The 26,191-nt window shown below is 49.3% G+C and overlaps 1 protein-coding gene across 2 annotated transcripts in view; it reads right to left on the minus strand.

The window, feature by feature from the left end:
- Positions 1–24,297: 24,297 nt before the first annotated feature.
- LOC142296935 (ribonuclease H1-like) overlaps positions 24,298–26,191 on the minus strand; it is a 125,019-nt gene continuing 123,125 nt past the window's right edge. For both annotated transcript variants that reach the window (XM_075341079.1, XM_075341080.1), the window contains exon 7: positions 24,298–24,606. In XM_075341079.1, coding sequence (XP_075197194.1) covers positions 24,529–24,606 — 78 coding nt within the window. In that variant the 3' untranslated portion in view covers positions 24,298–24,528. The remainder of the gene's footprint in view (positions 24,607–26,191) is intronic.

The following is a 26,191-nucleotide window of genomic DNA, read 5'->3' on the forward strand; positions in this document are numbered from 1 at the left end:
ATGTCGCATGCGATGCCGGATGTGCGTCACTTTCAATTTGACCCCACCGACATCGCACCTGCGATGTCGTAGTGTGCAAAGCCCGCCTTAGTGTCAGCGCAAACTATTCAATCATTTAAATGAACTGAATCGCTATGGCAGGAGACCCAGGAGGACCCCACTGCTGACACAGACATAAAAAAGCTAGACTACAGTTTGCCAAATTGTACGCAAGACAAAATCTTTCTGGCAAAGTGAGTTGTGGACAGATGAGACCAAGATAGAGCTTTTTGGTAAAGCTCATTATTCTACCATTCACTGAAAACGCAATGAGGCCTACAAATAAAAGAACACAGAACCTAGAGTCAAATATGGTGGAGGTTCAAAGATGTTTTGGGGTTCTTTTGTTGCCTCTGGCACTGGGCGCCTTGACTTTGTGCAAGGCATCATGAAATCTGAAACTCACCAAAGGATATTAGGTCACAATGTAGTGCCTAGTGTCAGAAAGCTGGGTTTGTGTCCTAGGTCATGGGTCTTCAAGCAGGAAAATGACCCCAAACATACTTCAAGAAGCCCACAGGAATGTATGGAAACAAAGCGCTGGAGAGTTCTGAAGTGTCAGCAACGAGTCCAAATCTAAATCTCATTGAACACCTGTGGAGAGATCTTAAGGCCCAGTCACACTAAACAACTTACCAGCGATCCCAACAACGTTCTAACCTGATAGGGATCGCTGGTAAGTTGCTAGGAGGTTGCTGGTGAGATGTCACACTGCGACGCTCCAGCGATCCCACCAGCAACCTGACCTGGCAGGGATCGCTGGAGCGTGGCTACACAAGTTGCTGGTGAGCTCACCAGCAACCAGTTACCAGCCCCCAGCCAGCAGCGCCGCGTGGAAGCGATGCTGCGCTTGGTAACTAAGGTAAATATCGGGTAACCAACCCGATATTTACCTTGGTTACCAGTGCACACCGCTTAGCGCTGGCTCCCTGCTCTCCTAGCTACAGTACACATGGGGTTAATTACCCAATGTGTACTGCAGCTACATGTGCAGAGAGCAGGGAGCCGCGCACACTGCTTAGCGCTGGCTCCCTGCTCTCCTAGCTACAGTACACATGGAGTTAATTACCCTATGTGTACTTCGGCTACATGTGCACAGAGCAGGAGCCGGCACTGACAGCGAGAGCGGCAGACGCTGGTAACGAAGGTAAATATCGGGTAACCAGTGTCTGCAGAAGCCGGCTCCTGCTGCCTCCCCCTTGAGAAAGCATTAGTACCGTCGCGAAACGCGCGTTGGTGGTGATCCCTCCTACTCGGGTATGTGTATTATGTCCTGAATATTCTTTTGCCTCTAACCATGGGGTTCTGTGGGTGTTTTTCCGATTAGTCATGGTAGTTTTTTAGGGGCCTGCCCCTTTTTCCTACTGCACTTGCACTTTATTGAGAAATATGCTATATATGGTTAGGTATCCTTTACTACCATGATATATACCTTCGACTAATCTGGGAGCTTTTGTAATCACACTGTGGGGCACTGTAATGGTATCATTGTAATATACATATATTCCATCTGTGACCATATTATCTTATAGCCATTTGGTGATATTTTTTCACCTCTCACACGACTATTGTTATACTTGTATAGTTTTGGTCACCTTTTTACGGCTATACACTGGTCCTTGTGTCCCATTGTGCGTACCATACATGTACTGGCCCATAAATTATGTACATCTTTTGTCCTTTTCCACGACATGGTTAGGTATCCTCTACTACTATGATATACACCTTAGAGCAATTTTGGTGATCACACTGTGGGGCACCGTAATGGTACCATTTTAGTATGCATATATTCTATCTGTGACCATATTATCTCATAGCCCTTAGGTGATATTTTTCACCTCTCACACGACTATTGTTGTACCTGTATATTTTTGGTCACCTCCTCCACGGCTATACACTGGTCATTATGCCCCATTGTGTATACCATACATGTACTGGCCCATGTTTATGTACATTTTTGTCCTCTCCCACGACTATTGAAGGTGGTTTTGTCCATCTCTATTCGAACACTTCAGTGTACTAGGCGAACCATTCCCACCTCTCCCACGGCTATTGGTTACCACCCTTGCACCATTGTCTCATGCCCCATTTGACCTTATGGTAGTTGTTTTTATAATTGTATTTTTGCTATTTTTGCTGTTTTGCCTGTTCGTCATTTATTAATAAAAATTACCTCTTTGCACAAAATACTCTTTGTCCTCTGTCTTTGCATTAATTGCGAGTAGTGCATACATGCTTCCAGTATATTATTGTTGGTCGCATGTTCACCGTATGGCTCATGTATTGGGATTATTTCTCATGCCTGCACATTTAGTTGTTGCTCTGTCGCTGTCACACACAGCGATGTGCGCTTCACAGCGGGAGAGTAACAACTAAAAAATGGTCCAGGACATTCAGCAACAACCAACGACCTCACAGCAGGGGCCGGGTTGTTGCTGGATGTCACACACAGCAACATCACTAGCAACGTCACAAAAGTTGTTCGTTAGCAGCGATGTTGCTAGCGATGTTGTTTAGTGTGACTGGGCCTTTACAATTGTGTTTCTCTGGGGCTTCCTCTGTGCCACCAATACTACAATAACCTCAGGTAATGCAGTGCTTGTATTATACGAGCACCCTATATGGGTTGAATTTGTATCTGCATTCCTAACTTAAACTGATGTGTTTGATCTTGCCCCAGATGCTGCTGCATCAGCCACTTTGCATATTAGCATGTCTTCTCTACATTGTACGGTCATGTCACTTTTTGTGCATTATATTGTTTTGACTCGCCTTGTATTTTTAGTGTGATCTTGAACTGCGGTCCCCACACTTACTGTTTTGTGTCTTTTTGTGTTCAATCTATTTTTATTGTAAACATATCATATTATACATATACAGCATGTAAAACTGAATGACTGACATGTCAAACTTTTTATAAATTGCATAGTAAAGAAATCATGTTTTCTCCATCTGTCTCTATCTCAATTTGACTGAATAGTGAACACTTTACAACTATAGTCCTCAATAGACCTCTTCAACTTGGATTCCAACGAGAACCCAGGAAAAGGGAAGGAGAAGAGAAGAGAGAGAGAAGAAAAAAGGAAAGAAAGGGGGGAGAAGGGAGGGAATTAGAAGGGGAAGTGGGGGGGAGGTAGGTAGGTAGCAGCGTGAGTAAGCTGGGAAGACGAAGGCAGACACACAAGGGAAATGGTGGGTAGTTTGATTTTATTAGGGTGGGGGAGGGGCACTCTCTATCGTATGAGAATCAGGTGATCCTACATTCTTGTCCGGTTCACCCTGACCATGCTTTACTCCACCAATCTAATAAGATGTTATGGCTCCGTCAAAACAGTTTAACAAAATCTGGAGAATCTTTAAATAGGATCCATTCTCCCCAGGTCCTGCAAAATTTGTCTCTAGTGCCCGCAATGTCGGCAGAGAGCTCCTCCATCCTACATATGTTTGCCATTTCAGAGTACCACTCCGAGATGGGAGGTATCGTGGAGGACTTCCAGTACCTAGGTATGACGGAGCGCGCCGCCGCCAGGCAGAAGCGGAGTATGTCTCTCTTATGATAAGCGATTGAGTGTGGTAACATAGAGAGGAGGACTATCTTGGGGCAGTTATTCACTGCTTTCCCAGTTATAAGCTGATAATTAGCAAGAACCTTTCCCCAAAACTGTTTTATTCCATCACACTCCCACCAGATATGCGTCATGGTACCGACATCTTGCCCACATCTCCAGCACATCGCAGACACTGAAGGGAATATAATATGTAGTTTAGACGGAAACTGGTACCAACGTGTCAAAATCTTAAAATTTTTCTCCTCTGCAGAGCACGTGACTGACAATTTATGAGTAAATAAGAAACATTTCTTCCACTCATCGGGGGAGAAGTGTTGCTTCAGCTCCTTTTCCCAAGCTAATTGGTAGCCTCGTTTGCCTGAGACCCCAACTCTGATAAGAATACCGTACAGAAGGGAGATTGTGTGTTCAGGCGGGATATTTTTAGTAAACAGTTCCTCAAAGGCACTACAAGTGCCTCGGACTCGATCAACTGTTCTCCCTGGAGAGACAAATGCCCGTAGTTGGAGAAACTCCAACCATTGTGAACCTCTAGACGGAAGCTGTGTCCGAAAGGTTTGGAATGAGGGTAATTTACCATCAATCAGTATGTGCCCCAAGCGGATGTCTTCCTCCGCCCTCCAGCCGAAGTAGCTTCTCTGTTTATATCCAGGGTGAAATGATGGAGTATAAAATAAGGAAGCGAGGGGACTAACTGACTGTGGAGGCGACATTTTTTTGGATACTATGTGACTAACTTTGAGCGTTTCTTTGATAAAATTTGAAAGCATCCCCACGCTAGAAAGATCTGAAGGAGGTATCCAAGGGAGGTGTTTGAGAGGAATCTCCATTCCTTCTTGCTCTACCCGTATCCATTGCTTAGAGTCACTGTTGAAATGCCAGTCTAATATACGGGTCAAGGCTGCAGCCTGCATGTAGACTCTGAAATTAGGAAGGCCCGCTCCTCCACACTCCCTTGGAAGGGTAAGAGTGCGTAAGTTGATTCTTGGTTTAATTTTACCCCATATGAATCTGATAATAGCAGATTGAAGGGTACGAAAAAAACTACTGGGAGGAGAAATGGGGATGGTTTGAAAGTAGTACAAAAAGCGTGGCAGGATATCCATTTTAATGACATTCATCCTGCCCATCCAAGATAATTTCAGTCCCCCGTAAGACTTTAAGTTCTTGATTGTACCTTCTAGTAGTGGTAAGTGATTAAGTGTATATAGTTTGGAGAGGTCCGCTGGGATTGAAATACCCAAATATTTAATGGCCGAAGGTCTCCATTTGAATGGGAAGTTAGACATTGCCCGGGAAACTTCAGTTTGGGTCAAAGAGATATTTAAGGCTTCTGATTTTGATAGATTAACTTTAAAGTTACTAAGGAGGCCGAATCGTTCGAATTCCATCATTATAGACGGGATCGATATATGAGGTTGAGAGATGTATAACAGGAGATCATCTGCATATAATGCAATTTTATGATTGGCATCCCCGATCTTGAGTCCTTTGATATTACTATTCCCCCTGAGAGCGTTAGCTAAGTGTTCCATGATGACTACATACAAAAGCGGGGATAAGGGGCAGCCTTGTCTGGTCCCGTTTCGTACAGCGAAGGAGGAGGATAAAGCCCCATTAACCCTGACCTTAGCGGTTGGGTTGTCATATAAAGCGCCAATTTTCTGTATAAATCGGGGTCCCAGTCCCAACTGACCCAATGCTGCCCTCAGAAATCCCCAATGGACTCTGTCAAAGGCTTTCTCAGCATCGATGGCTAGGAGACCCAGCGGGATCGAATTGCTTTTAGCTTTAGCAATAAGAGACAAAGTTTTAATTGTATTGTCTCTTGCTTCACGGCCTTTGACAAACCCCACCTGGTCTGTGTTAATAACGGAGGGCAGGAAAGGGGACAATCTATCAGCCAAAATCTTAGAGTAGAGTTTTAGGTCCACGTTTAATAATGAGATAGGGCGATAGCTTGCAGCTAATAATGGGTCTTTCCCCGGTTTGGGGATCACGCTAATGTGTGCTTCCAGAGACTGAGGGGTTAGCCTTGTGTCTTCATCAATAGAATTAAATGTTTTGGCCATTATTGGGGCTAATTGGTCCTTAAATAATTTGTAAAAAGCTGGGGTGAACCCATCGGGGCCAGGGGATTTACCTGATGGAGTAATTTGAATTGCGTTACAGATTTCGGATTCTGATATATCCTCCTCTAGGATCTCTATAACATTGCTATCTAGGGAAGGCAAGGCTGTCTCCTGTATATATCTCCCGATTCTATCTGCTAGGTCAGTGGGTGGGAGCTCCGCATATTGCCCTTTAATATTATATAGGTCTTCGTAGTAGGACCGAAAGACCTCCAGGATCTCTGTTGGATCATATGTTTTGTCTCCTTTGGTGTTGATACATGGAATGTATGAGGTGTTGGCCCGGGGGTGCAGCAGTCGTGCCAAAGGACGACCACATTTGTCAGATGAATTATAATAAAAATTTTTGACTCTCTCTCTATGGTAGAGAAATTTCTGGTCCAATAGGGTTTTTAGGTTAGTTCGTTTAAGGACAAGGTCAGCCAGAACTGTGGGGGTACGTGTCAGTTTATGTGTATTTTCCAGCTCATGTATCTGTGTTAACAAGTTATCAATCTCTTCAGCTCTTTCCCTCTTGATCCTAGAGCCGTGCTTAATCAGTATTCCACGTAAGACACACTTCAAGGTCTCCCATTGGGTAGGCTGAGAAGTTGGGTCAGAACTATGGACTTGCGTAAAGGAGTCAATTGAATCTCTCAACTCCGTTAGGCAGAGATTGTCTTTGAGTAAATTGTTGTTTAACCTCCAGGTCCATGAGCGCTGGGGGAGGGAGGGTACCTGAAGGGAAAGGTAGACTGGGGCATGGTCGGACCAAAAGATTTCCCCTATCTCTGTAATGGGATGCCAAGCCAACGCTCCGTGGCTTACCAGAAAAAGGTCTATCCTGCTGTATGAGTTGTGTGGTGGGGAATAATATGTGTAGTCCTTACCTTGGGGGTTAAGGATTCTCCATACATCAATCAGTCGGAGGGCGTGAAAAGTCCGCTTTAGGGCACTAAGTTCCCTAGTGCGGACACTGCCGCGTCCAGAGGAGGAGTCCATGGCTGGGTCTAGAGTAAAATTGAAGTCACCGCCGACCACCAATGTCCCCTCTGCAAAATCAGATAGCTGCGTCAGAAGGGCCCTACAGGTAGAAATCTGATTAGTGTTAGGTAGGTACCAGTTTGCGATTGTAAACATCGAATTTGCGACCTTCAGTTTAAGAAATATATAGCGACCCTGCTCATCTATACAGGAGTCGACTATGGTGTGCACTAAGTGTTTATGAAGTGCTATCGATACTCCTTTAGATCTGGCCTCTGGGTTAACACTGTGAAACCATACTGGATAAAATCTATCTCGTAGTATGGGTACATGATCCTTCTTAAAATGCGTCTCCTGTAATAGAAGAATCTGAACCTTTTTTTTGTGCATAGAATACAGGACCTGTGAACGCTTTTGAGGAGTATTAAAACCCCGTATGTTAATAGAGCAAAAATTGAGGGTGGTCATGTTGGTCCAGGGGCTTGAAAGCGTGAAGGGATCCGGGAAAGGTAGGGGAAGGGAGACAGAGAGAAGTGGGCAAAGATAAAAAAGGGGAAGGAGAGAACGGGGAGAGAGAAGGAGGAGAGGAAGAGAAAGAAAAAAAGAAGACAGAGAGAAGAGGAGAAAAAAAAAAAAAAAAGGGGGGGAAAGGGGGGGTTACTTCAGGAATATAAGAGAAAAAGGGAAGATGTAGAAGATTCGAGAAAGCACAATACCAAACAAAGGACTAGTTATACAAATAACCTATCTATGAAATTTTACTCTTAGAGTGAGCAAAGGTTAACCGTGAACAATTGGGGGCCAGTGTGTTCTACACCTGCCTGCAGCGTGTAGAGCCCCAAGGGAACGTGAACTTTCAACGGAGGCATGCTCCCCGCCGGACCGGCCCCCGGCCCAACTCAGTTATATATGTGAACTTTAATGTACCCAACCCATCGATCCTAAAACACTATAAACTCTATATAGATATGAAATCAAAATTATCAATCCCATCTTTAGGAATAATGGTGCGTGACAACGCCTGCACAGACCAAAGTGCCCTAAATGGCAAAACCATCGTTCTCTCCCCACATTTCAGTGGATCCCATTTGAGGCAGTCCAGGGACTCTCAGTCTCCACTTGGTGATGGTGCTCCAGTCTTTACTCCACTCCGCCGCCGCGGGCCCCGGTCTCTCTTACGGACCCGCTGCGACCGAGGAGCCTGTGCCTCCACCCCTGGAACCCCGTGGACGTATGGCCATTCGGAAGCATTTATATGCACCACGGGTATCCCAAGGGCCACACAGAAATCCGGGATATCTCTTGGAGACTGTAACACATGTGAGGAACCGCCATGCCGGACTTGCAATTTAAAGGGGAAACCCCATGAGTAGAGGATGTTTCTCTGTCTCAGGGCATCTAATACGGGCCTTAGAACCCTGCGCTTTTGTAATGTGTGCCGAGATAGGTCCTGCAGCAAATGAATCGGCGTATTCTTGAATAAAATGGGATCCTTCTGCCGTGCCTTTCTCAGGATTTCATCTTTTATCTTGTATTTATGGACTTTGCATATTATGTCTCGTGGACTAGAACCTTCAACTGGTTTAGGGCCCAGAGATCTATGTGCCCTGTCTAATTCCAAACGGGAGTCCCGTGGAAGGCCCAATATAGAATTAAAAAGGTGCCGCAGTGACTCATCTATATCTTGGGGGGCGAGGGTTTCTGGGATGCCCCTTACCCTAATGTTATTTCGCCTTCCTCTGTTTTCCAACTCATCAAGCAGATCTGTTAAATGTTCTATCTGTTGGGCTTGTGTAGATAATGCTGTTGCCTGTGCCTTCAGTTGCAGTGAGATAGATGTAGTGCAGGATTCAGACGCCGTCACCCGTTCTGACAGTTGTTGCACCTCCCCCCTGATTGAAGCCGATTCTGCTCTGTAAGAGGCTTCTAGTCTGGAGATGTAGTTTTCCATTTCCTCTCTAGTGGGGATGGTCCTTATTCTGGCTTTAAGGTCATCCCACACACAGTCCTCTTGCATTCCTTCCTGTATACTCCCATCCCCCTGACCAGACTGTGATGGTCTGAACACAGCAGGGACTGAGCCTTTTTCTGGGGAGGAGGGTGTCTCCACTGTCAGGGCACTGCTTTGTATGGGTGACAGTGACCTATGGACTGAGGGGGATCCCATCTCTGATTGTGTGTAGTGCTGTTTACTTTGAGACATTGAGGGATGATCAGGAGCAGGTGTAGCAGTCCCAGCGTTAGCTTCCACACAGTGCTTAGCAGTGTTCAGGCAGCTAGGGAGTTCACATACAGCAGCGTGTGAGAGTGGAATGTCAGTGGGGCTGGGGATTTGAATGTCCCGCCTGTTCACAGGGATCTCCACGGGGGTTGCATTGTTCAGAAATCCCTGCTGCAGCTGCGAGGTAACCTGATGCCTCTCACCCTCTGCTTGATTTTCTGTACCACCAACCTCTGTGTCTGCGATGCCTGTCATCCCTGTGCTGTGATGAGGAGCACGCTCTCCACGTGTGCCTGCCGCCATTTCAGGTAAGGAGGGGGCCCCCTGATGTTGCTGTCTCGTGCGTGCTCCAGCCTCCCGGTTCACTCCACTCTGCTCCTGGGAGCCTCCGTCTCCCAGCGATGTCCCCTGGGCACGTTCTGTGTGGAAACCAAAGTGCAGGGAAGGCCCTGCAGATTCTTCAGCGGCCGCCATGTTAAGCTCCATCTGTGGCAGGCCCTGTCCGGAAGAGCTTCTCAGGAACCTGGTAATACTTTCTGAGGGAGGCACCGGTGAGTCCACCATTATCCCCCCGCCGGTCCCCTTCTTTTTGGCCGGCATTTGTGGCTGCAATGCTGGGTGGGTATGCAGAATGGAGCCTAAAGCCAGTCCAAGCGTGGGAGAGAGATCACACAGCGTCCTCACTCCTCCATTGCCAGGCCACGCCCCCCTTGTGTCTTTTTGTGTGCAATTTTTAATCAACTGAATAAAATTTGTATGTTTTAATGCATATCTGTCCTCCTTGTCCCCCTCTTTAACCCCTTCAGCCCCAGAGCAGTTTTTGTTTTTTGCTCCCCTTCTTCCAAGAGCCGTTACTTTTTTATTTTTCCGTCAATCTTGCCATATGAGGGCTTGTTTTTTGCGGGACGAGCTGTACTTTAAAATGAAACCATAAGTTTTACCATATAGTGTACTGGAAAACAGCAAAAAAAATCCAAGTGTTGAAAAACTGCAAAAAAAAAGTGTGATCGCACAATAGTTTTTGGGATGTTTTATTCAGTGTTCACTATATGGTAAAACTGATGTGTCATTGTGATGCCTGCGGTCGGTGCGAGTTTGTAGACACCAAACATGTATAGGTTTACTTGTATCTAAGGGGTTAAAAAAAATTCACAAGCTTGTCCAATAAAAGTGGCATACGTTTTGCGCCATTTTCCAAAACCCGTAGCGTTCTCATTTTTTATTTGACTAGTTCCCCTAGGGGGCTATATAGATCAACAATGCGATCGCTCTGCCCTATCTGCTGATCACAGCTACACAGCTGTAAACAGCAGATATGATCACTTCCTGATTCACTCGGCTCCAGGTTGAGTGAAAGCGAAAGTGACTCATGATAGCTACAGGTGTCATCTCATGACCCTGTGCTACCATGGCAACCACCAAAAGTCACATGATCACGCACGTGACTTCCGGTGGGGGCGGCGGTAAGTGAAAATAATGGCCGCGCGCATATACATCTCACTGCCAGACTTTGGCAGCGAGATGTAAGGGGTTAAATGTTGCAGGTGGAATGCGATTCCACTCGTATTATGCACGTACACATGTCAGCTGTTGAAAACAGCGGATATGTGCGCAGATCGCCGCGACCTGCCCACGGCAGGGGGTGGGGATTAAACTCACACAATCCATGACGGATATATCAGTCATTGGTCGTGAAGGGGTTAAATACACTTTGATGTGTGGACATATGCAATATAACCAACAATACAGGGAATTATGCACCTAAATCCCACGGCTAACATTTTTTTATACTTTTGTCTAAATGGAATTGTATATGTCTATTTTAAGACATATACAATTTCATTTAGACAAAAGTATAAAAAAATGTTAGCATATGCTGTTGAGAGAAGGCTCAGAGATCTGGAGCAGTTTGCAAAAGAAGAGTCCAAGATTCCAGTTGAGACGAGTAAGAAGCTCGATGATGGTTATATTATAGGAAATGATTGATTGCAGTGATTTATTCCAAAGGGTGTGCAACTAAATAAATTGAGAGGCCAACAATTTTGTCCGGCCCATTTTGGGGGGGTTTGTGTGAAATTATGGCCAGTTTGCCTTTTTTCCCAGCAGAAGGGAAAGGGAATTAATGTGTCTGTTTAACAAAATGTGAAGTCGCAATAAATTTCTGGGAGAAATACTTCATTTTCTGTAAGAGTTTCAAAAGGTGTCCACACTTTTGGCCATGACTGTATATATGCCTGGTTGTATTTTGAAGCATATATTAGACATTTTTTGATGTAAACGAAGGGAATTTTGTTTACTTACCGTAAATTCCTTTTCTTCTAGCTCTAATTGGGAGACCCAGACAATTGGGTGTATAGGCTATGCCTCCGGAGGCCGCACAAAGTATCACACTCAAAAGTGTTAAGCCCCTCCCCTTCTGCCTATACACCCCCGTGCTCCCACGGGCTCCTCAGTTTTGGTGCAAAAGCAAGAAGGAGGAAAAAGAATTATAAACTGGTTTAAAGTAACTTCAATCCGAAGGAATATCGGAGAACTGAAACCATTCAACATGAACAACATGTGTACACAAAAAAACAGGGGCGGGTGCTGGGTCTCCCAATTAGAGCTAGAAGAAAAGGAATTTACGGTAAGTAAACAAAATTCCCTTCTTCTTCGGCGCTCTATTGGGAGACCCAGACAATTGGGACTTCCAAAAGCAGTCCCTGGGTGGGTAAAGAAGGGAATTTTGTTACTTACCGTAAATTCCTTTTCTTCTAGCTCCAATTGGGAGACCCAGACGATTGGGTGTATAGCTACTGCCTCCGGAGGCCACACAAAGCACTACACTAAAAAGTGTAAGGCCCCTCCCCTTCTGGCTATACACCCCCCGTGGGATCACGGCTGCTCAGTTTTAGTGCTAAAGCAAGAAGGAGGAAAGCCAATAACTGGTTTAAACAAATTCAATCCGAAGTAACATCGGAGAACTGAAACCGTTCAACATGAACAACATGTGTACCCGAAAAAACCAAAAATCCCGAAGGAAACAGGGCGGGTGCTGGGTCTCCCAATTGGAGCTAGAAGAAAAGGAATTTACGGTAAGTAACAAAATTCCCTTCTTCTTCGGCGCTCCATTGGGAGACCCAGACGATTGGGACGTCCAAAAGCAGTCCCTGGGTGGGTAAATTAATACCTCAAGTTAGAGCTGCAAAACAGCCCTCCCCTACGAGGAGGCAACCACCGCCTGCAGGACTCTTCTACCTAGGCTGGCGTCCGCCGAAGCGTAGGTATGCACCTGATAATGTTTGGTGAAAGTGTGCAGACTCGACCAGGTAGCTGCCTGGCACACCTGTTGAGCCGTAGCCTGGTGTCGTAATGCCCAGGACGCACCCACGGCTCTGGTAGAATGGGCCTTCAGCCCTGATGGAACCGGCAGCCCAGCAGAACGGTAGGCTTCAAGAATTGGTTCCTTGATCCATCGAGCCAGGGTGGATTTGGAAGCCTGCGATCCTTTGCGCTTACCAGCGACAAGGACAAAGAGTGCATCCGAGCGGCGCAGGGGCGCCGTGCGGGAAATGTAGATTCTGAGTGCTCTCACGAGATCCAACAAATGCAAATCCTTTTCATACCGATGAACTGGATGAGGACAAAAGGAAGGTAAGGAGATATCCTGATTGAGATGAAAAGAGGATACCACCTTAGGGAGAAACTCCTGAATCGGGCGCAGCACTACCTTGTCCTGGTGAAAAACCAGGAAGGGAGCTTTGGATGACAGCGCTGCCAGCTCGGATACCCTCCGAAGAGACGTGACCGCTACCAGAAAGGCCACTTTCTGTGAGAGTCGAGAAAGTGAAACATCCCTCAGAGGCTCGAAGGGCGGCTTCTGGAGAGCAACTAGTACCCTGTTCAGATCCCATGGATCTAACGGCCGTTTGTACGGAGGGACGATGTGACAAACCCCCTGCAGGAACGTGCGTACCTGAGGAAGTCGTGCTAGACGCTTTTGAAAAAATACCGATAGCGCTGAGACTTGCCCTTTAAGGGAGCCGAGCGATAAGCCTTTTTCCAAACCAGATTGCAGGAAGGAAAGAAAAGTAGGCAATGCAAATGGCCAGGGGGACACTCCCTGTGCCGAGCACCAGGATAAGAAAATCTTCCACGTTCTGTGGTAGATCTTAGCAGACGTGGGCTTCCTAGCCTGTCTCATGGTGGCCACGACCCCTTGAGATAATCCTGAAGATGCTAGTATCCAGGACTCAATGGCCACACAGTCAGGTTCAGGGCCGTAGAATTCAGATGGAAAAACGGCCCTTGTGACAGTAAGTCTGGCCGGTCTGGTAGCGCCCACGGTTGGCCGACCGTGAGATGCCACAGATCCGGATACCACGACCTCCTCGGCCAGTCTGGGGCGACGAGCAGGACGCGGCGGCAATCGGACCTGATCTTGCGTAGTACTCTGGGCAAGAGTGCCAGAGGGGGAAACACATAGGGCAGCTGGAACTGCGACCAATCTTGCACTAAGGCGTCTGCCGCCAGAGCTCTGTGATCGCGAGACCGTGCCATGAAAGTTGGGACCTTGTTGTTGTGCCGGGACGCCATTAGGTCGACGTCCGGCCTTCCCCAGCGGCGACAGATTTCCTGAAACACGTCCGGGTGAAGGGACCATTCCCCTGCGTCCATACCCTGGCGACTGAGGAAGTCCGCTTCCCAGTTTTCTACGCCGGGGATGTGAACTGCGGATATGGTGGAGGCCGTGGCTTCCACCCACATCAGAATCCGCCGGACTTCCTGGAAGGCTTGCCGACTGCGTGTCCCGCCTTGGTGGTTGATGTATGCCACCGCTGTGGAGTTGTCCGACTGAATTCGGATCTGCTTTCCTTCCAGCCACTGCTGGAAGGCTTGTAGGGCAAGATACACTGCCCTGATTTCCAGAACATTGATCTGAAGGGTGGACTCCTGCTGAGTCCACGTACCCTGAGCCCTGTGGTGGAGAAAAACTGCTCCCCACCCTGACAGACTCGCGTCTGTCGTGACCACCGCCCAGGATGGGGGTAGGAAGGACCTTCCTTGTGATAATGAGGTGGGAAGAAGCCACCATTGAAGAGAGTCCTTGGCCGTCTGGGAAAGGGAGACTTTCCTGTCTAAGGACGTCGACTTCCCGTCCCATTGGCGGAGAATGTCCCATTGAAGTGGGCGCAGATGAAACTGCGCAAACGGGACTGCCTCCATTGCTGCCACCATCTTCCCCAGGAAGTGCATGAGGCGTCTTAAGGGGTGCGACTGGCCTTGAAGGAGAGAGTGCACCCCTGTCTGTAGTGAACGCTGCTTGTCCATCGGAAGCTTCACTATCGCTGAGAGAGTATGAAACTCCATGCCAAGATATGTTAGTGATTGGGTCGGTGACAGATTTGACTTTGAAAAGTTGATGATCCACCCGAAAGTCTGGAGAGTCTCCAGCGCAACGTTCAGGCTGTGTTGGCATGCCTCTTGAGAGGGTGCCTTGACAAGTAGATCGTCCAAGTAAGGGATCACCGAGTGTCCCTGAGAGTGCAAGACTGCTACCACTGCTGCCATGACCTTGGTGAAAACCCGTGGGGCTGTCGCCAGACCAAATGGCAGGGCTACGAACTGAAGGTGTTCGTCTCCTATAACGAAGCGTAGAAAACGCTGGTGCTCTGGAGCAATCGGCACGTGGAGATAAGCATCTTTGATGTCTATTGATGCTAGGAAATCTCCTTGAGACATCGAGGCAATGACGGAGCGGAGAGATTCCATCCGGAACCGCCTGGTTTTCACGTGCTTGTTGAGCAGTTTTAGGTCCAGAACAGGACGGAAAGAGCCGTCCTTTTTTGGCACCACAAACAGATTGGAGTAAAAACCTTGACCTCGTTCCTGAAGAGGAACAGGGATCACCACTCCTTCTGCCCTTAGAGAGCACACCGCCTGCCGAAGAGCATCGGCTCGGTCGGGATGTGGGGAAGTTCTGAAGAACCGAGGCGGAGGACGAGAACTGAACTCTATCCGGTACCCGTGAGACAAAATGTCTGTTACCCACCGGTCTTTGACCTGTGGCAGCCAAATGCCGCAAAAGCGGGAGAGCCTGCCACCGACCGAGGATGCGGAGAGAGGAGGCCGAAAGTCATGAGGCAGCCGGCTTGGAAGCGGTTCCTCCGGCTGCTTTCTTTGGGCGTGAGTGAGTCCGCCAGGAATCTGAGCTCCTCTGCTCCTTCTGAGTCCTTTTGGACGAGGAGAATTGGGCCCTGCCCGAACCTCGAAAGGACCGAAACCTCGACTGTCCCCTCCACTGTTGAGGTTTGCTTGATCTGGGCTGGGGTAAGGAAGAGTCCTTACCCTTGGACTGTTTAATGATTTCCGCCAATTGCTCACCAAACAGTCTGTCTTGAGATAATGGCAAACTGGTTAAGCATTTTTTGGAAGCAGAATCTGCTTTCCATTCCTTTAACCATAAGGCTCTGCGTAAAACCACAGAGTTGGCGGACGCCATTGACGTACGGCTGGTAGAGTCCAAGACCGCATTGATAGCGTAAGTCGCAAACGCAGACATTTGCGAGGTCAAGGACGCCACTTGCGGCACTGATGGACGTATGACAGAGTCCACCTGCGCCAGACCAGCTGAAATAGCTTGGAGTGCCCACACGGCTGCGAATGCTGGAGCAAACGACGCGCCGATAGCTTCATAGACAGATTTCAACCAAAGGTCCATCTGTCTGTCATTGGCATCTTTAAGTGAAGCCCCATCTTCCACTGCAACTATGGATCTAGCCGCAAGTCTGGAGATTGGGGGGTCCACCTTTGGACACTGGGTCCAGCGTTTGACCACGTCAGGGGGAAAGGGATAACGTGTATCCTTAAGACGTTTGGAGAAACGCTTATCTGGATAAGCATGGTGTTTCTGGACTGCTTCTCTGAAGTCAGCGTGGTCCAGGAAAGTACTCAATTTACGTTTGGGATACCTGAAATGGAATTTCTCCTGCTGTGCTGCTGCCTCCTCCGCTGGAGGAGAAATATCCAGCAGTCTATTGATGGCCGCTATAAGATCATTCACCATGGCGTCACCATCAGGGGTATCCAGGTTGAGAGCAGTCTCAGGATTAGACTTCTGATCACCTAGCTCTGTCTCATCATACAGAGAATCCTCTCGCTGAGACCCTGACCAGCGTGATGACGCCGAGGGTCTCTCCCAGCGAGCTCGCTTAGGCTGCCTGGGACTGTCGTCCGAGTCAGAGCCTTCAGCCTGTGATGCCTGGCACCCCCTTGGAGCACGGATTAGTTCCAACTGAGGGGGACCGGGGAACATTGAATCAGCAGTACCCATGGTCTGAGTGACCGGCCTGGACTGCAAAGTTTCTAGAATTTTTGTCATAGTCACAGACATCTTATCAGCAAAAACTGCAAACTCTGTCCCCGTCACCGGGGCAGGGTTCACAGGCGTCTCTGCCTGGGCCACTACTAGCATAGACTCCGGCTGACGAAGTGGCACAGGGACCGAACATTGCACACAATGGGGGTCAGTGGAACCTGCCGGTAGATCAGCCCCACATGCGGTACAGGCAGCATATGAAGCCCGTGCCTTGGCACCCTTGCTTTTTGCGGATGACATGCTGTTGTCTCCTCAGAGCAATATAGGGGTATAAGCCAAGAAGCGACCGTACAGTGCAATATATAGGTACAGACAAAAGTACACAAAAACAACACTGTGGCACTAGTGGGGTCAGCACCTAGGTGCTGCTTACCGCCCGCTTAACAGCGGGTGTGTGGTCGCCAGAATCCCTTGTCTGGGTCTCCCAGGGCTATGTCCGTTCTCCAGCTCAGACTGCGTGCAGGAATGGCTACCGGCGTCCTGTGAAGAGGGGCGGGCCGTGGGCGTGCTGCAGACAAAGAGCGGGAAACTGGCGTCCCACTGTGCCCAGTGAGAGGGCTGGAGTATGTAAATAAGACTCCAGCCCTCGGCGCTGACTATTGTACAGCGTCTCTCCCCTTCCCTGACTGACAGGGCTGGGGGCGGGAACGAAACGTAACTAGGCCGCAGAAGCCGGGGACTAGATTTATAAGCGCTGCCGTCGTAAAAGCACGGTCGGCGCGAAGTCCCCGGCGCACCACAAGTCTCAGCCGCGCCGCAGTCTCCATGGCGGCCGGCGCGGTAGTTCCCCACACATAAACTCACTCAGCTAAGCTGCAGTGAGTATAACCCAAGCGCGCAGCGCTACTGTCCCCGGCGCACTAGAACACCCAGCAACGCTGGAGTGTGTCTGTGCCTGTCTGTACGGGGACACAGAGTACCTGAATGTTGCAGGGCCTTGTCCCTGACGGTACCCAGCTCCGTATCCAGCAGGATCTCCGGGTCTGTGGATGGAGCCCGGCCTCAGAGTCTGGAGGCCGGTAAGATCCCACTTCACCAGAGCCCTTCAGGGGGATGGGGAAGGAAAACAGCATGTGGGCTCCAGCCTCCGTACCCGCAATGGGTACCTCAACCTTAACAAACACCGCCAACAAGAGTGGGGTGAGAAGGGAGCATGCTGGGGGCCCTTTTTTAGCATGGGCCCTCTTTTCTTCCATCCGATATAGTCAGCAGCTACTGCTGACTAAACAGTGGAGCTATGCGTGGATGTCTGACCTCCTTCGCACAAAGCTTGAAAACTGAGCAGCCGTGATCCCACGGGGGTGTATAGCCAGAAGGGGAGGGGCCTTACACTTTTTAGTGTAGTGCTTTGTGTGGCCTCCGGAGGCAGTAGCTATACACCCAATCGTCTGGGTCTCCCAATGGAGCGCCGAAGAAATAATACCTCGTAAAAGAGCCGTAAAACGGCCTCTTCCTACAGGTGGGCAACCGCCGCCTGAAGGACTCGTCTACCTAGGCTGGCATCCGCCGAAGCATAGGTATGCACCTGATAGTGCTTCGTGAAAGTGTGCAGGCTCGACCAGGTAGCCGCCTGACACACCTGCTGAGCCGTAGCCTGGTGCCTCAAAGCCCAGGACGCGTCCACGGCTCTGGTAGAATGGGCCTTCAGCCCTGAGGGAACCGGAAGCCCAGCCGAACGGTAAGCTTCGATAATTGGCTCCTTGATCCACCGAGCCAGGGTTGATTTGGAAGCCTGTGACCCTTTACGCTGGCCAGCGACAAGGACAAAGAGTGCATCCGAGCGGCGCAGGGGCGCCGTACGAGAAATGTAGAGTCTGAGTGCTCTCACCAGATCTAACAAGTGCAAATCCTTTTCACATTGGTGAACTGGATGAGGACAAAAAGAAGGTAAGGAGATATCCTGATTGAGATGAAAGGGGGATACCACCTTAGGGAGAAATTCCGGAACCGGACGCAGAACCACCTTGTCCTGGTGAAACACCAGGAAAGGGGCTTTGCATGACAGCGCTGCTAGCTCAGACACTCTCCGAAGTGAAGTGACTGCTACTAGAAAAACCACTTTCTGCGAAAGGCGTGAGAGAGAAATATCCCTCATTGGCTCGAATGGTGGTTTCTGAAGAACCGTCAGCACCCTGTTCAGATCCCAGGGTTCTAACGGCCGCTTGTAAGGAGGGACGATGTGACAAACCCCCTGCAGGAACGTGCGTACCTGTGGAAGTCTGGCTAGGCGCTTCTGGAAAAACACAGAGAGCGCCGAGACTTGTCCCTTAAGGGAGCTGAGCGACAAACCCTTTTCCAGTCCAGATTGAAGGAAGGACAGAAAAGTGGGCAAAGCAAAAGGCCAGGGAGAAATACCCTGAGCAGAGCACCACGACAGGAAAATTTTCCACGTCCTGTGGTAGATCTTGGCGGACGTTGGTTTCCTAGCTTGTCTCATAGTGGCAATGACGTCTTGAGATAACCCTGAAAACGCTAGGATCCAGGACTCAATGGCCACACAGTCAGGTTGAGGGCCGCAGAATTCAGATGGAAAAACGGCACTTGAGATAGCAAGTCTGGTCGGTCTGGTAGTGCCCACGGTTGGCCGACCGTGAGATGCCACAGATCCGGGTACCACGACCGCCTCGGCCAGTCTGGAGCGACGAGGATGACGCGGCGGCAGTCGGCCCTGATCTTGCGTAACACTCTGGGCAACAGTGCCAGCGGAGGAAACACATAAGGGAGCTGAAACTGCGACCAATCCTGAACTAAGGCGTCTGCCGCCAGAGCTCTGGGATCTTGAGACCGTGCCATGAACGCTGGTACCTTGTTGTTGTGCCGGGACGCCATGAGATCGACGTCCGGCACCCCCCAGCGGCAACAGATCTCCTGAAACACGTCCTGGTGAAGGGACCATTCCCCTGCGTCCATGCCCTGGCGACTGAGATAATCTGCTTCCCAGTTTTCCACGCCTGGAATGTGAACTGCGGAGATGGTGGAGGCCGTGGCTTCCACCCACAGTAGAATCCGCCGGACTTCCTGGAAGGCTTGCCGACTGCGTGTGCCGCCTTGGTGGTTGATGTATGCCACCGCTGTGGAATTGTTTGACTGAATTCTGATCTGCTTGCCTTCCAGCCACTGCTGGAACGCTTTCAGCGCAAGATACACTGCCCGTATTTCCAGAACATTGATCTGAAGCGAGGACTCTTGCTGGGTCCACGTACCCTGAGCCCTGTGGTGGAGAAAAACCGCTCCCCACCCTGACAGACTCGCGTCCGTCGTGACCACCTCCCAGGATGGGGGTAGGAAGGATTTCCCTTTCGATAATGAAGTGGGAAGAAGCCACCACCGAAGGGAAGCTTTGGTCGCCTGCGAGAGGGAGACGTTCCTGTCGAGGGACGTCGGCTTCCTGTCCCATTTGCGAAGGATGTCCCATTGAAGAGGACGCAGGTGAAACTGCGCGAAAGGAACTGCCTCCATTGCTGCCACCATCTTCCCCAGGAAGTGCATGAGGCGTCTCAAGGTGTGTGACCGACCTTGAAGGAGAGATTGTACCCCTGTCTGTAGTGACCGCTGCTTGATCAGCGGAAGCATCACTATCGCTGAGAGGGTATGAAACTCCATGCCAAGGTATGTCAGCGATTGGGCCGGTGTCAGATTTGACTTTGGAAAATTGATGATCCACCCGAAACTCTGGAGAGTCTCCAGGGTAGCGTCGAGGCTGTGTTGGCATGCCTCTAGAGAGGGTGCCTTGATCAACAGATCGTCCAAGTACGGGATCACCGAGTGACCCTGAGAGTGGAGGACCGCTACTACAGTAGCCATAACCTTGGTGAAAACCCGTGGGGCTGTTGCCAGGCCGAACGGCAGTGCCACGAACTGCAGGTGTTCGTTCCCTATGGCGAAGCGCAAGAAGCGCTGGTGCTCTGGAGCAATCGGTACGTGGAGATAAGCATCCTTGATATCGATCGATGCAAGGAAATCTCCCTGGGACATTGAGGCGATGACGGAGCGGAGGGATTCCATCCGGAACCGCCTGGTCTTTACGTGTTTGTTGAGAAGTTTCAGGTCCAGGACAGGTCGAAAAGACCCGTCCTTCTTTGGGACCACAAACAAGTTGGAGTAAAAACCGTGGCCCTGTTGCTGAAGAGGAACAGGGACCACCACTCCTTCTGCCTTCAGAATGCCCAGCGCCTGCAGAAGAGCCTCGGCTCGCTCGGGAGGCGGGGATGCCATGAAGAATCGAGCCGGGGGACGAGAGGTGAACTCTATCTTGTAACCGTGAGACAGAATGTCTCTCACCCAACGGTCTTTTACCCGTGGCAGCCAGGTGTCGCAAAAGCGGGAGAGCCTGCCACCGACCGAGGATGCGGAGTGAGGATGCCGAAAGTCATGAGGAAGCCGCTTTGGTAGCGGCACCTCCGGTGGTCTGTTTAGGACGTGACTTAGACCGCCATGCATCAGAGTTCCTTTGATCTTTCTGAGGCCTTTTGGACGAGGAGAATTGGGACCTGCCCGCGCCCCGAAAGGACCGAAACCTCGACTGCCCCTTCCTCTGTTGGGGTATGTTCGGTTTGGGCTGGGGTAAGGATGTATCCTTTCCCTTGGATTGTTTGATGATTTCATCTAAACGCTCGCCAAACAATCGTTCGCCCGAAATTGGCAAACTGGTTAAGCGCTTTTTGGAAACAGAATCTCCATTCCCGTAGCCACAAGGCCCTGCGGAGTACCACCGAATTGGCGGCTGCAACCGCCGTACGGCTCGCAGAGTCCAGGATAGCATTAATAGCGTAAGACGCAAATGCCGACGTCTGAGTGGTAATGGACGCCACCTGTGGCGCGGACGTGCGTGTGGCTGCGTCAATTTGCGCTTGACCTGCTGAGATAGCTTGTAGCGCCCATACGGCTGCGAATGCTGGGGCAAAAGAAGCGCCGATAGCTTCATAGATGGATTTCAACCAGAGCTCCATCTGCCTGTCAGTGGCATCTTTGAGTGAAGCCCCATCTTCCACTGCAAGTATGGATCTAGCTGCCAGTCTGGAGATTGGAGGATCCACCTTGGGACACTGAGTCCAGCCCTTGACCACGTCAGGGGGGAAAGGGTAACGTGTATCCTTAAGGCGCTTAGAAAAACGCTTATCTGGACAAGCATGGTGATTCTGAACTGCCTCTCTGAAATCAGAGTGGTCCAGAAACATACTCGGTGTACGCTTGGGAAACCTGAAACGGAATTTCTCCTGCAGGGAAGCCGACTCCTCCGCCGGAGGAGCTGAGGGAGAAATATCCAACATACGATTGATGGACGCAATAAGGTCGTTCACTATGGCGTCCCCGTCCGGAGTATCAAGATTGAGAGCGGCCTCAGGATCAGAATCCTGTTCAGCTACTTCCGCGTCATCGACCAGCGATATCCCCTCGCTGAGACCCTGAACAATATGATGATGTCGAGGGAAAATCTAAGCGAGCTCGCTTAGTCGGTCTGGGGCTGGGGTCTGTGTCAGAACCCTCAGCTTGGGATCCATGAGATACCCCGGGAGGACATTGTTGGTCCAGCTGAGGTGGGCCCGGGAACAAAGAATCAACAGAGTCCCTGTGCTGAGATACCGGCCTGGACTGCAAGGCTTCTAGTATCTTAGCCATAGTCTCAGAGAGTTTTGCAAACTCTGTCCCCGTCACCTGGACATTGTCAGCAGGTGGCTCCCCCTGGGCCCCCCCTAGCAGAGGCTCTGGCTGAGCAAGTGCCACAGGGGCCGAACAGTGCAGACAATGAGGGTCAGTGGAACCTGCCGGTTCTTACATGCGGCGCAGGCAACATAATAAGCCTGTGTTTTGGCACCCCTGCCTTTCGTGGGCGCCATGCTATTATCTTCCCTGAGCAACACAATAGGGTATATAGCCAGAAATCAACTGTGCACTATACAGTGTAAAATAAACATATAATGTTACACTACTGCACAATGGGGCTAGCACCACAGGTGCTGCTTACCACCCGCTTAAAGCGGTTGTGAGGCCACCAGAGTCCCTGCCTGGGTCTCCCAGATTTTGTCCCCCTCTGCAGCGTCCGAGGAGCTGACAGGAATGCGTCCTGAGGAGAGGAGGGAGCCGTGGGCGTGACCCAGAAAGAGCGGGAACTGGTGCCTGCACTGTGCACAGTGAGGGGAGTGGAGTATGCAAAGCATGCTCCAGCCCTCAGTGCTGCTCGTTCTATGCAGCGTCCCGCCCTTCCCCTGCCTGTCAGGGCTATGGGCGGGAGGAAAGGAAACTAGGCCGCAAAAAGCCGGGGACTCTAGTAATAAACGCGGCCGCCGTAAAAGCGCGGCCGGCGTGGAAGTCCCCGGCGCACTACAAGTCCCAGCCGCGCCGCAGTATTTCCAAGGCAGCGGCGGTCAATGCGGCAGTCCCTATGCATAAACACACTCAGCAACGCTGAGTGTGTAATGGCACATATTAACCCGGTCAGCTCCGCGGTCCCCGGTGCACTAGCACACCCAGCAAAGCTGGAGTGTTGCTGTGCGCGGTCCCCACGGGGACACAGAGTACCTCCAAGTAGCAGGGCCATGTCCCTGAACGATACCCGGCTCCTATCCAGCAGGCTCCACAGGAGTTGTGGATGAAGCACGGTCTCCTGTGCCTGAAGACCGATAGGATCCCACTTCCACCAGAACCCTGAGGGGGATGGGGAAGGAAAACAGCATGTGGGCTCCAGCCTCCGTACCCGCAATGGATACCTCAACCTTAACAACACCGCCGACAAGAGTGGGGTGAGAAGGGAGCATGCTGGGGGCCCTATATGGGCCCACTTTTCTTCCATCCGACATGGTCAGCAGCTGCTGCTGACCAATCTGTGGAGCTGTGCGTGCGTGTCTGACCTCCTTCGCACAAAGCAAAAAAAAACTGAGGAGCCCGTGGGAGCACGGGGGTGTATAGGCAGAAGGGGAGGGGCTTAACACTTTTGAGTGTGATACTTTGTGCGGCCTCCGGAGGCATAGCCTATACACCCAATTGTCTGGGTCTCCCAATAGAGCGACAAAGAAAAATGTGATTTTAAAACCAACAGCCGGCTTTTTCTTTTTATACTTTCACCATCTGAAACTGCTATACAGTGGTAAAATGTCCACCTGTCTACCAATTTATTCTACTTACTTTTATAGCACCATTATTTCCGCAGCGCTTTACATACATCAGCATCACTCATCCCGCTGGGGCTCCTAATCTACATTCCTTATCAGTATGTTTTTGGAGTGTGAAGAAACCAGAGGAAACCCACACACACATGGGGAGAAAATATAAACTCCTTGCAGATGGTGTCCCTGGTGGTATTTGAACCTAGGACCCAGCGCTTCAAAGCATCAGTGCTAACCACTGAGCCACCGTGCTACAAATTGTATTGCTTTGTTCACGTTATTTGTTCAGTTTTCATTGGTCGGACGTATTGGCCCTCAGTACACATGGACCGCCGTGCTTTACTGACCCCTTGAGTCATCCTCTAATCTTTCACAAGTGTTTTTCCCCCCATGATATTGTGAGGGTAGGCCTGGGCTATAGGCCGTTTGTCCAGATGTAATAAGATGATCTGTGTGTGTAAATAATCAAAGTATAGATGTTGTTGCATAATTATCTGTGTCTATATGACAATCGCATAGACGCCATAAGATGATTTTAAGATGTGTGTGTTAACAAAGATAATGAAGCCACAATGAACAAAGAGGTATTCATAACATACTGAGAGAATTCATAATCAGTTGGTTCACACCATGTGGGATGTTGACTCCTTGGCTCCAAGGTCGAAGTCGAATGTTGTATTGTATAATCACAAGATTTTTTAATACACGGGTCAGAAGCTACTTCTGTTCAAGCAGTGAACACGTCTCATTGTCTGATTCATTTATATCTGCGCAGACCAATTTGAAATCCGTCTCTGTGACCCTGAGAAATCCCATTTGTGATTTCCCCAAATTTTGCAACCTTGAGATCACCATTTTTATTTCACAGAGGAGCCATATTGTACAGTAAAGAGATCATAAATCATGTGCTTTGAACTGTAACATTTATTAAAGTCAGTGTTATAGACAACATGAGAAAAAAATAACTTGCATTGGATGTTTTCTTCCCTGAAATGCAATTGTTGTACATACAAATGCTTGTGAACCATGCAACTTTATATGAGCCTTCAACATGGCATTAGTAGTATTATATAATCAACTTTCAAAAAATGCAACAAAAGAGAAAATCTCAGCGCTTGTAGTGCATGAGATGAATGCCTGCATCTTATTTTCTAGCTCCACTCCTTGCCAGGTAGTCTGCCACTTCATTTCCTTCATTTCCACGGTGTCCAGGCACATGTTTCTGCAAAAAAAAAAATAAAACAGTAGAATGTTGATTATCTCCATTACATCACATAATGCAGGCTGGAAAGGGACAAAATTCAGACGCAGTCAGGCAAAAACACAGCTCTGCCTTTTTTTTTTTTAAAGGCAGAAAATATTGCAATTTGTGTGTATGTATGTATAAATAAATATATATATATATATATATATATATATATATATATATATATATATATATATATATATATATATATAATTAGTTCACACATTTACAGGTGCATACTTCTAACATTAAGGGGTTATTCCCTTCACAGATATTGTTGGCTAGTGCTTGTGAAAACAAGCATTTTTTGCTGTTTATTGCTTATTAACCCCTTCAGCCCCCGGGCACTTTCCGTTTTTGCGTTTTTGTTCTTTCCTCCCCTTCTTCCGAGAGGCGTAACTTTTTTATTTTTCTATTAATCTTGCCATATGAGGGCTTGTTTTTTGCGGGACGAGTTGTACTTTTAAATGAAACCATACGTTTTACCATATAGTGTACTCGAAAACGGCAAAAAAATTCCAAGTGCGGAAAAATTGCAAAAAAGAAGGGAATTTTGTTTACTTACCGTAAATTCCTTTTCTTCTAGCTCCAATTGGGAGACCCAGACAATTGACAATTGGGTGTATAGCTTCTGCCTCCGGAGGCCACACAAAGTATTACACTTAAAAGTGTAAAGCCCCTCCCCTTCTGCCTATACACCCCCCGTGCATCACGGGCTCCTCAGTTTTGGTGCAAAAGCAAGAAGGAGTAAAAGTTATAAATTGGTTTAAAGTAAATTCAATCCGAAGGAATTTCGGAGAACTGAAACCATTCAACATGAACAACATGTGTACACAAAGAACAACAGCCCGAAGGGAACAGGGGCGGGTGCTGGGTCTCCCAATTGGAGCTAGAAGAAAAGGAATTTACGGTAAGTAAACAAAATTCCCTTCTTCTTTGTCGCTCCATTGGGAGACCCAGACAATTGGGACGTCCAAAAGCAGTCCCTGGGTGGGTAAAATAATACCTCGTAATAGAGCCGTACCACGGCCCTTTCCTACAGGTGGGCAACCGCCGCCTGAAGGACTTGCCTACCTAGGCTGGCATCCGCCGAAGCATAGGTATGCACCTGATAGTGTTTCGTGAAAGTGTGCAGGCTCGACCAGGTAGCCGCCTGACACACCTGCTGAGCCGTAGCCTGGTGCCGCAAAGCCCAGGACGCACCCACGGCTCTGGTAGAATGGGCTTTCAGCCCAGAGGGAACCGGAAGCCCAGAAGATCGATAAGCTTCGAGAATTGGTTCCTTGATCCACCGAGCCAGGGTTGATTTCGAAGCCTGTGACCCTTTACGCTGGCCAGCGACAAGGACAAAGAGTGCATCCGAACGGCGCAGGGGCGCCGTACGAGAAATGTAGAGTCTGAGTGCTCTCACCAGATCTAACAAGTGCAGATCCTTTTCACACTGGTGAACTGGATGAGGACAAAAAGAGGGTAAGGAGATATCCTGATTGAGATGAAAGGGGGATACCACCTTAGGTAGAAATTCCGGAACCGGACGCAGAACCACCTTGTCCTGGTGAAA

The sequence above is a fragment of the Anomaloglossus baeobatrachus genome, chromosome 3, assembly GCF_048569485.1.
Source record: "Anomaloglossus baeobatrachus isolate aAnoBae1 chromosome 3, aAnoBae1.hap1, whole genome shotgun sequence".
In the NCBI taxonomy this organism is placed as follows: Eukaryota; Metazoa; Chordata; class Amphibia; order Anura; family Aromobatidae; genus Anomaloglossus; species Anomaloglossus baeobatrachus.